Source organism: Macrosteles quadrilineatus, unplaced genomic scaffold, assembly GCF_028750875.1.
Source record: "Macrosteles quadrilineatus isolate MER2022 unplaced genomic scaffold, UCM_ALF_1.0 Scaffold_4__1_contigs__length_99947679, whole genome shotgun sequence".
NCBI lineage: Eukaryota > Metazoa > Arthropoda > Insecta > Hemiptera > Cicadellidae > Macrosteles > Macrosteles quadrilineatus.
The window spans coordinates 10,527,659-10,539,022 of NW_026542597.1; the positions used below are offsets into that span (position 1 = coordinate 10,527,659).

Genomic DNA, 11,364 nt, shown 5'->3' on the forward strand with positions numbered 1-11,364 from the left:
ATATCGAGTACTGCAGAGTGTTTTCTTAATTTATATTACCCTTTATTTTCAAGTTGGACATCTTAGCATAATTCTAAGTCTCATGATGGTTACAATCCTGAACATATTTTTATTTAAGTCATGATTTCAGACACCCAGTATTCTAATAAAATAAATGTAAAGAGACTTACTCCTAATGTTACACCACTAACACAGTGGTTTTACTTTCTTACGTGTTTACCCCACAGTTTCCACACTACACTTAACTATCAACATGATAAGGTGCACTTTTATACGTCACGAGTTAACAGCATATTTTGCAATCCTTCGTTCTGATTCACCTGATAAGCAGTGGTATGTAAGGGAACTTTGGAGGTGTGGTTGAATCTATAAAACAACACACCGTTGCTTCTCTCTCATTCTATGTCTGCACATAGTCGAAGGACCTTTACTGCAGCCCTGAGGTCATGAAGCCCTACTCTCTCTTAGTGTTCCTCTTTGCTGCATTCTTTTCTCAAGCGACGGGCGAACTCCCATGGTACAGACGAACCAACTTTTACCAAGTGTACCCGAGATCGTTCAAAGACAGCGATGGAGACGGTACCGGAGATCTTAAAGGTACTGTATTTACAGATTTATATCTCACGAAATTGGTGTTATAAAATTTTAAGTTTTCACAGCATTTGATGAACTCTTTATATACTAAATCACATAGTGTTCTTTGTGGGAATTTACAACGTAATAATTTAAAGTCAAGCATTTTTAGAGTGGGGTACAAATATTGCCATAGTTTATTTGTATTTTATTTGAATAGCTAGGGGTAAGGTGACATTTAATGAAAGGTAAAACACATTGTTCCAGTGTAATAGGACTTAAAGATAAATTCGGATTAACATATAAGAACTGAGACGTTAATTGTAAAGGAGAACCATTGAGGTGCTAAGTTCGTCTCAATAGAGAGGGATTTTAATTTTAAAATTTGTTGCAAAAGCTATAAAAGAACTGTTTTTGTGTTTTTAATTATTTTTAACCTATAATGAGCAACTGGTTACAGCTATGATTAAAATATTATGAACTATAAACTTGAACCATATCTCTGGCAGAATCTGTGTTGGAAATATAATCTATGGTTCAAGGTGTGGCACAGAAGGCTCAGCATTTCAAAGACATCGGATTGGACGCCATTTGGTTGTCTCCTTTCTTCCCCTCGCCCAACAAAGACTTTGGCTATGATGTCTCCGACTTTAAAAACGTCGATCCTCTCTATGGCAATATGGACGACTTCAAAAACCTTGCTAAAACCTTAGCGGGCCTTGGTGAGTTGGGTTCTAGATTGTACTTAATTTATATTTAATTTACTTTATATACTTTAGTTTCTCTACATTACTTATATCTTTTTACCACTACCATTGGTTTTTTGAAAACTTCATCATACATACCACACAAAAGGTCCAGCTGTGGCCATTGTGCACTAAAAAATAAATAGGTACTGCAGTTATAAGCAATTATAAATAAGCAAACTCTCAAAGCGTGCACTTCGTCTAAAACAATACTTACTTCCCCTAGTTGCTATGTTGTTATTACCAATTGTTCATGTGACTTAAAAGCTGTTATGATTTACAAAAAGGTGTTTTTCAGTTTGTCTATGCCAAAAATTGTCACACTCTATGGCTGGACTCAACAAAAAAAATTTTAATACCAAAACTGGTTACAAATATTGATCAATATGTAAGGTGAAAATGTGCTTTCACCTTACCTTTAATTTTAAATCGTTTGCCTTTAGTTTTTGCTAATTCGTTTTTATCGACAGATTCCTATATTTCACAGTTATAATATTTTGAAATGTTTTATATAACCTGTGAAATATTACTGCATTTTCAGTAAATAAAATACATTACAAAAATCAAACCTCAACATTTTAGTTTTACTTCCTAGATTTGGCATTTTACACTCGTTAGTGTCATGCCAATTATTTCTTTGCTGTTGGAGAATAATGCAAGTCATTTGATTATTAATCTTTGCAGTACTCACCCAATAATTTCAAATGACTTGCTCTTTATTTGGGTTTGCGAATAATTATTAACAATGATCAATATTCTTACACCACCAGTAAGCAAGTAGAACAGGCTGAGCTGTTAATCTTCGATATATGAAAACTATAATAAGTATTTATATCTTTTAACTAGTTTTATTTCAGTAGATTTTTCAATTTTATACATATTTAATGGAATAATTTAATAGTATATTCAAATTTACCAGTGAATTCGTTGTTTACAGGAATCAAGTTTGTGATAGACTTTGTCCCCAACCATTCCAGTGATTTGCACCCGTGGTTCCAGCTCTCTGTCAACAGAACTCACCCTTACACCGACTATTACGTTTGGGACAACGGAACTATCGACGATGGCGGAAAACACCATCCCCCGAACAACTGGGTTAGTTTTTGTGTTTTAATAATTAACTTGTCCTCTTATTGAAGTCAAGCCTGCTCCGAAACCAATATGTAGCGTGGAAACACGATGAACTGTATAGTAGTTTTGCTGTTGTATTCAGTTAATGATGTCATCGATTTAGTGAAGAGATTATTTAAATTTAATTTGTATCCTAAAATTGCAATACAATTCAAATATTGTAAACCGTAAACAAATGTGTATAATAAACCATTATGTGGTAAGGGGGTAAATGCTGCTCCTGCCCTTAATTTGACATTAGTTCCAATCAAGTAAGCGCTATACTATGTGAAAGGTTCGTTTAAATTATACTAAAACACGTTATATTTTCATATCATAAGATATTTATGTATAAACTCAAACATAGGTTCATAATTCATTCGAGAAAATCCAAACCCTAACTGTGCAAATACTGACAGGGCAATTGAGTGTGAAATATATGTTTTCGCCACACTTCTTTGTTTTAATGAACAACAGTTTGCTGGCTGCTTAGTCATAAAGGTTCATCGCGTAATACGTTACGGTGGTAAACTGTATAAATGTCTCAGGGGTTTGATATCATTAAGTATTGAGTAATCTTACTGAGAATGTTAACGTTTCCTCCACAGTTGAGCGTGTTTGGTGGCTCTGCATGGGAATGGCACGAAGGTCGACAGCAGTACTACTACCACGCCTTCCTCAAGGAACAACCCGATCTGAACTACAACAATCCAGCAGTGGTAGCTGAAATGGAGGTAAGTGGTAACCTAAATAAAATATGTCACTTAGGTATAGCCTAACATCGGCTCTGTGCATACCTGTATTTTTTACTGGCCACCACCTTTATTTTTTTATCTCCTCCAACGTTTATCTCTTCATCCAAACACCCTCTAGCCATAATTCTAGCTGATATGTACTCTGTGAACTTAGATGTCAGCTGTCTCTGATGACTATGACTTGTCCAATATGTCTCCTATTCAGTTACATTATTGGTAAACTCTTCCACGTGCCTTCCAGTCTTCTTTTACACTCTCAATATTACTTACAACTTCATGATACGTTGTAATTCTTCACCACAACTTAGGTCTACCTCAAAGACATTTCCTTGAAGAAATTGTTGATTTCTTTGTAGTTCACAACAGTTTATTCAATAATAGCTGTACTAAAATTACTGTTCTTGCAGGATGTGATCAGATTCTGGTTGGACATCGGAGTGGACGGGTTCAGGCTTGACTCGGCCAACTACATGTTCGAGTCAGACAACAGATCTGAAAACGAAACTTTGATTCCTGGAGAGACGGACGCTACTCAGTGGAAGAACTACGTTCACAATCTGACTCAGAACCAAGACAAGACTTACGAGTTGTTCCACAACTGGGCCTTGATCTTCTACAACTACTCAACTGGCAAGAGTGGAAAGCCGAGGTGGGTCAGTTACATTACGGTTACATGTTTCTCATTGTGTATTGTAAACTATGAAAACTAATGAGCAATCTTAGAACTACTTTACAAAATGTCAAAGTCATATTGTCATCTATACACTGTGCACACGTTTAAGTTTTTCATTTTTTGATACTGGACAAGCTGTCCTTGTTACGCTTTCTATCCTGACAAATGAAATATGGTGTTTTAGCTATTAACACAGCTAAAAAGATCCTCTATTTCATTTTACAATCACCTTAGACTCATATTCTGTTTAAAATACGCACCCCAATGTGCGTCAATGTCTCAAAGAATTTATGACAGATAAAAATCAATTAAACTTTAATTTTATATCTGAAAATGTTTAGCTACCTATATTATAGGACCCCATAACAAATGCTCCCTTAAAAGCGTAAACATTTTCACTAAAGATGTAGTTTATTTAAATGAGACTGACGTATTTTTGCCTAGGGCACTTTTCATGGAGGTATACACGGACCTGGACCACACAATAATGTATTACGGTCACGGCAACACCAGTCTCATGTTCCCGTTCAACTTTGAACTCCTTGTCCAAGGTAACCAGAGTCTGACATCTTCAGACTTCAAGAGGATCATAGACAGTTGGCTGGACAAGATGCCAAAAGATGGAGTAGCCAACTGGGTCGTAAGTAACCAATAATTGTCATTTTTGTGTCCAATCATATTGTACATACCGTCTAAGATTAAATTTTGATAATGAAGTAGAAGTAGACTTCTCATCTAAGTCAACATTTTGTATGCCTATTTAAAAATTGCATAGACTAGTTTAATAGTCTCTCACAAAGTTATAGCTACGATAAGTAAATAATAATTACAATGGAGTTATATTTTTGAGTATTACATAACGAGTAATTACGTTTGCTGCAACAGGGAGGGTAAAAAATGGATTTTTAATGTTAATAGTTTAGTAAGAAATAAATGCATTTTTCAAAATTTGATCAAAATATGTTCATAAACAAGCCAATAACAACTGTTTACTTATTCGCCAAAAGAATAACATGGGAATTTTAAATTCGCAATTCTTTGAAATTTTCTCCGTAACCATTAAGCGCATAATAACGCTTCAATATACTAAATAATTAAGGTTTTAAGCTAATGCAATAGTAAGTCGAACAAAAACTCTCTAGAAGATCCCACCTCAACAAGAACTCCAAAGAACCGGCAACGATTGTTTTTTAAGTAAATGTTGAACTTTGCCATTGGTTGTCGATACACTCAAACTTGTCACAGATAATGTCAATAAAACGACAATTCTCGATAGTCAAAGATAAACATTAGTGTTACTTGTTTACTGGTTTAAACTTCTATTTCAAGTGTTCGATAGAGGAGTTTTTTTTTTCTTTTAAGTGTGTACTGCATCGTGCAATCCAAAAATGCAGATTGTTGGTTTTGCTTTGTTCGAAATGTACTCACATTAAACAATGAGAGTTGATTATATGGAATTCAAAATACGCTTAGTTCCTCAGTCTTTTTTTATCAAGTAGTCACTTTATTCTCATTGTATTTTCCCTATACAAGTAAAATAACTTTTTGGTTTCATAAAAAAACCTTTTAAAAGGACCTCATTTACGCCACTGAAATGCAAACTACTTTGCGGAACTCGCGTTATTCAAGTTTACATAAAACTTTTATTTTTACTGCTGCTTTGATTAAGTTTGTACCCTGTGATTGGTTTGTTGATAATATATTTGGTCACAGAATATTTATAACTTTATCTGTCATTAATAGTTTGAGACCTTCAGCTCATGCAATAATTGTAAGACAACGCACAGGAAAGAAACCAGTTTTACAAAGCATAACCTAAGATTTTTTAGGAAACCTTTATATACTGAGATAAGGTTTGTTTTTTTATAATCTTTTTGCCAGATAACTTCATAAAATAGCATTGAAAAACAAATGCATTAACTAAAACACTGTTGTTATCTAAACCGATTTCTCCTCTAGGTTTTATAAAATAATGAGTTTAATCCTTCAACGCAAATGAATATCTAATCATATTTTCTCTTGAAACTACGTTGCCACATTATCCAGTACCTGTGGCAAAACTTAAAACAAAAATTAAACAACTTTATCAAACAACTTGAATCCAGTCTCTTCGCTTGAAATGTACAAGCTGCCGCTCTCTGTGGCGTCCTAAACATAGATTTAAAAATTAATTATAACTTAAAAAATTAGTATCTAAAGGATTAAAATAAAGAGGTGATTAATAAAATTTGATTTCCTTCTATCGAATGGTTAACAAACAAAAATAACGAAATAGAATGTTTTAACGGATTCATTGAAAAATATGCCGGAAATAAAATTAATTGAGTCGATGTAAATAGGTAGCTTAGAATATTATTGAGAAAATATTCGTCCGAATCATTAAATAGCTAATGTTTTAATTTTGAAGCATATTTATCTAAGGTCAAACCACATTTTATATCTTCTGGCAGTTGGATGAAATATTTGGGACTATTATATTGATAAGAATGCCAACGATGACTTGTTTATTCTAGGTAACAGGAAAATCACTTGATAGTTTCGTCTATACACAAGTACATATTATTGGTCCATAGTTTAATTTCGATTTAGATTATTTTTAAGACTTATTTGTATGACAATTTTTTTTGCATCATGTTGTTCTCTGGATAAAGCATATATGACTAATATTTTTGTATTTTTTTACTTTTGAGCATATAAGCATTTGGCATACATCACTATGACTACTTAGGTAAGACACACAGATAGGTTAAGAGGACACGTCATGCTGTAGGTTCAAATTCATATCTTTTCCGCCAAGAGGTGTGACTAATGACAAACCTGAGGGGGTATTGCACAATTATCACACCCACTTATTTGCACTTTTCACCAATTCTTTTACATTTTTCGTGAAAAGTAACCAAGACTTATTTTCTACCGTCGAGGGTAAATCTTTAGTCAGACGTGTCTAAAATTTAACTTTTATTTGGTTCTTAAATTTTATGTTGAGTTAAGAAGATGCATAGCCATATGTTTGTCAATTTATTTCTAACATAGCTAGGCAAATTTTCAAATAATTTGCAATCGAAACTTTTAGTATATATCTCAAATTCAAACGAATTCATAAATCACAAAAAATCGGCAACATCTTCCTTTTCCACAGGTAGGTAACCATGACAACGGCAGAGTGGCTGATAGGTACGGGTTTGAGATGGTAGACGCCATCAACCTTCTTACAGGCGTGCTGCCAGGGATGAAGGTGACGTACTACGGGGACGAGATCGGCATGAGGAACACATTTGTACGATGGAGCCAGAACGTGGACCCTAGTGGACAGTCCTTGGGACCCGACAACTACCTGAAGGCTTCTAGGGACCCTGAGAGGACCCCAATGCAGTGGGACAGCTCACCATCTGCTGGTATAACGGATTGATAGTTTATGTCAAAATAATGTTGTTGAGTCCATATATACTTTTAAAGAAATCACCCAATTGTTTAAGACGTTAGACGTTGACGCTGGTTTCAACTGCCAAAAACATTATCTCATTTCGCTACTTAAACATAACTCATTTCGGTCACGATAGTAGTATTGCATGCATTATTATGTACACAAATTCCCTTAAATCTTATGTACTTATGGGTTGAATGATAAAGGAATCTGATTATTATGGGCAAGTACTCCACTAACTATAGTCTCCCCCTGTTCTAATGACAATTAAAACTAAACTTGAAATAATAAAAAAAACCTTAATTCCGTATATCAATGTTTTCCTCCTAGCTTAGTAGTAAAAAATGAAGTTTTTTAGGGTTTAGCTTTCCTCGTTTTAGACGTTTCTTGCAAAATTACAACACTGCAATCCATCGTTTTCAGGATTTTCCAGCAACAAAACCACATGGCTGCCGGTGAACCCAGACTACTGGTGGCTTAACGTGGAGAAGCAGAAAGCAGCTGACTCTAGTCACCTTAAGGTGTTTCAAACACTGTCCAAGGTGAGACAAGACGAGGTCCTGCTGAATGGCACCACCAAGGTGTTAGCACCTGATGACGACACTCTCATCATCTTAAGGTGACTCTTTTGTTATTAAAACTTGTTTTTGACTTCTATGTTCATGTTATACGTGGTTTTACAATGAAAAAAGACAAAATAAATCCTTTACAATATGATTCTCAATGAGCGTGTAGTTTACTTGATTGGCTCTTTAAGTAATGTCCACCCTAATTTTCAAAAGTCAAAGTTTGTACTTACTCAGTGATCTTTATCTTCATGAAACCCTTTGTATTTTGATTAAAATAGCGTGGATGCTAAAGAAGACGTTTGCATATAACAACATGTAAAATGGCGTAGTGACAAGATGAGGTCTAATTGTGTGAAACCAAATGCTAAATAATTGCTTTCAGACGAAATTGTTACAGACGAGTTCAAGCATTAGGCCTACTGTACTTGAAACAGTCATAGTCCGTAGAAACTGGGAATCACAGCCTATTTAAGCCAGTCAGATCATAGGAATTTTACCAAGTAAGACTGTTGCCTTATTTAATTACTGATAGAGTAATATTATAATTTACAAGGAAGATTATAAAGGATTTTCATTATTTAGAAGAATAAAATTATAACTTTTTATTACAATGTATTGGAGTAATTTGTACAGAATCCTACCATCTGAGGGAAATCACCAAATGATAGGTTATCACAGCAAACACCATCTTAGCTGTTAGCTTGGTGTTGAAGAATAATAATTCTAAATTAAATCTTGCCTACCTATTCTCCGGTGATTGGCCTATACAGGGGTATTGGGTAGCGTATATTAACTACGTATGCAAATTTAATGCTTTATTTCACACAAAATCACCTTATTAAACATATTATTTTCTTTCTTGCCATACAAAGCTTACTTACATACTTAGGCTTATTTACTCTTCATTTTACTTTCTACTTATTTTACTCGATTTTTTCTTTGTGAGAGGAAACATTCTTAGGGCAATTCAAACATTTTCTAACCCACCATTCAAATTACATCTGACCGAAAAATTAAACATTGGATAAATAACGTATGCATTGTTTACCAAGTTTTTAATTAGTAAGTCCCAGTTTTGACCACGTTACAACAAACACTGTCAAAGAGATGTCACTTTCAACTGTTGTGCAGGACGTTGAACTCTTCTTACTTCGCACTGTTGATCAACTTAGGCAGCGAGTTGAGAGAATATACCACTCTGGACTTGGCTCTCCCCAGCAATGTTGATGTCCAAGTAGTCATCGTCAGTGAGAACGTAGAGCACAAGATTGGGTAAGCGGTCGATTGAAACATAGTATCTCAGCTAAATAAAGATTCATTGTAGTCTTAGTTAGAAATTTACACAAAAAGTCAAACCTATTGTACACCTATCTTGGAAATTATGCATTTATCGCTTTTCTATAGCATATAGTGGTGTTGTAAATTTCATAGGAGTTTAATGAACAAAATTTAATTACAATGCTTATAAGCTGGAAGTGCTGGGGCTCAAGTTTTTTTTTTTTTTTTTTTTTTTTTTTTTTTTTTTGCTTTTAAGGAAAACGTGGTGTACAATTTTATTTTGGAACTTTAGTAGTGTACTGAAAAACTTTAATGTGTTAATACAAGTTGCCTGACCAGGGTCCTAACATGAACGGAGCATAAAGATTGAAATTGTAACGATTGCCTTGATTTAGCGAATCTTTAATTGAGTAGTTACTACGCTATTTTACTATTTAGAATCTAGATAGAGTCATTAGTAAGTATTGGGTTATTGAAGAAAGAATATCTTATTTTAATTGAAAGTTCACATGTATTCCGTCTTCAAAGTTTATAGTAAACTATTATATTTCTTGAAGGGACAAAATTGCGGCCAACTCCACGAAAATTCAACTGAGGCCAAAAGCCGCCATCTTGGTGAAGTCATCAGCTACCCAACTGTTTCTGTCTCTTCCGCTCTTCGTCTGCTTATTACTCGGAAATTTCTGGAGATAAGGCCTTGTAAAAGAACTTTGTTCAATTGTTAAATTTAATAGCTTAAGTTTTAATTTTTTTAGTTAATGTCTAATTGTATGATATTTATATTGATTTGATAAAGGTTTAGACTGATTTGTTGTAAATATTTTTAACTGGTGTTGTAATAAAGTATTTTTAAAGAAAAAATCTTTTTTTTTGTTTTATTATTAAACCATTTAAAAAGCTTTATTTTAGGCGACAAGTACATTATTTTAGTCAGTATCTTGTGGATATCCTGAGTAATATAACGTTGAATTTTAAGTCTCAATGAGTGTAATTTATTATGTTTTACAACAAAACTCTCTATAGGTCCTGTCTAAAAATACAGCAAATAATGTTAAATAATGTTAATGTTAAATAGGTGAATTTAACGATTGATGTTTGAAGACCAAATAAAAAATTAAATCATGGATATGAAATAACATTGCTATATTTGTTAGCTAATTCCTGTAAGATTCAATGTAATATTAAGCTGGTTTTATACAGTCTTTTGGTGCACTAACCACAAATATTTTTTTCATACAGTACAACGGTTTTCATAATTATAACGACTGATTATATCCTGAGTTACACCAGAAAGGGAGCACGGAGGATAAAGAAAAGAGCTGTTGTATCATTTCGGCATATGTTGGGGGACTGTTGGCGGACTGTAACACCATCAAAGAGTTTCTGGTGGTGCTGTTGATAGATACTCTTCACATTATCGTAATAAAAGTTATAGGTTGGTTTAGGGTAAAAATTACAAATCACAGGTCAAAACTCGAAACAGTAAAGCCACGTCAGTTTAAAGCACCTTCGGGAAACAAATCCATTGAAACTTTCTGATAAAGTTTGCAAATCAAAATGCCCTTCTTCCGGTGTACTGTGACTGCATAAAATTTAATCAAGGTTTACCTGATTCGGCTGATTGCAAACTGTGTGGGCCCCATCCTGACGATCTCTGCTCAACAATCTATCCGAACTATGACGTAACTAACCTCAACAGCCAATTAGCAAACACTTAGAACTGTTTTCGCACAAGGAACTACTTCACCTCTCTTATCTGAAACATCTGGTGCATTTCACCTCTGCCCTGATAACGAGAGGAGAAGGGGTCAGAGAAGGGATAACTCCAAGTATAAAATCAGATCCCGACAGGCCTTCGTCATATTAATTTTCGCCAACGTAATCAGCTGTTACGATGCTGTTGGTTGTTAGTTTTGCCGCGCTGTTCTGTGTGGCTTCAGCCCAGGTGATCAGCGTGGACACGGTCCCCTGGTGGAGAAGGGCCATCTTCTACCAAGTCTACCCTCGCTCCTTCAAAGACAGCAATGGCGACGGACTAGGAGACTTGAAAGGTAGGTACCTAGTATTTTGTAAACAGAAAATACCTTTTAAAAAATTATATTTTATATGGATGCTTATAATGGGTGTCTGTTTGTAGTTATAAACAAGATTTATAACTATTTAATCCTTAAGGAAAGTAAGATGATTTTACATACCGGCTTTGGTTGCATTTCTTATGCTTAGGCCGGGGCCACAC

At 34.4% G+C, this 11,364-nt stretch overlaps 1 protein-coding gene across 1 annotated transcript; it reads left to right on the plus strand.

Moving 5' to 3' along the window:
• The first annotated feature begins 423 nt into the window (after positions 1–423).
• On the plus strand, positions 424–9,972 carry LOC128991587 (probable maltase). Its single transcript, XM_054414600.1, has 10 exons — positions 424–597; positions 1,116–1,295; positions 2,257–2,414; positions 3,038–3,163; positions 3,592–3,833; positions 4,302–4,497; positions 6,997–7,252; positions 7,705–7,900; positions 8,982–9,122; positions 9,686–9,972. Exons 1-10 carry the CDS (start codon positions 447–449, stop codon positions 9,819–9,821), a joined length of 1,782 nt encoding a protein of 593 aa, XP_054270575.1. The 5' UTR covers positions 424–446; the 3' UTR covers positions 9,822–9,972.
• Positions 9,973–11,364: the final 1,392 nt, after the last annotated feature.

Coding starts and splice junctions, on each gene's coding strand:
- LOC128991587 (XM_054414600.1), top strand. CDS start 447: ATGAAGCCCTACTCTCTCTTAGTGTTCCTCTTTGCTGCATTCTTTTCT. Junction 598..1,115: donor CGGTACCGGAGATCTTAAAG/GTACTGTATTTA, acceptor CTATGGTTCAAG/GTGTGGCACAGAAGGCTCAG. Junction 7,253..7,704: donor GGACAGCTCACCATCTGCTG/GTATAACGGATT, acceptor CATCGTTTTCAG/GATTTTCCAGCAACAAAACC.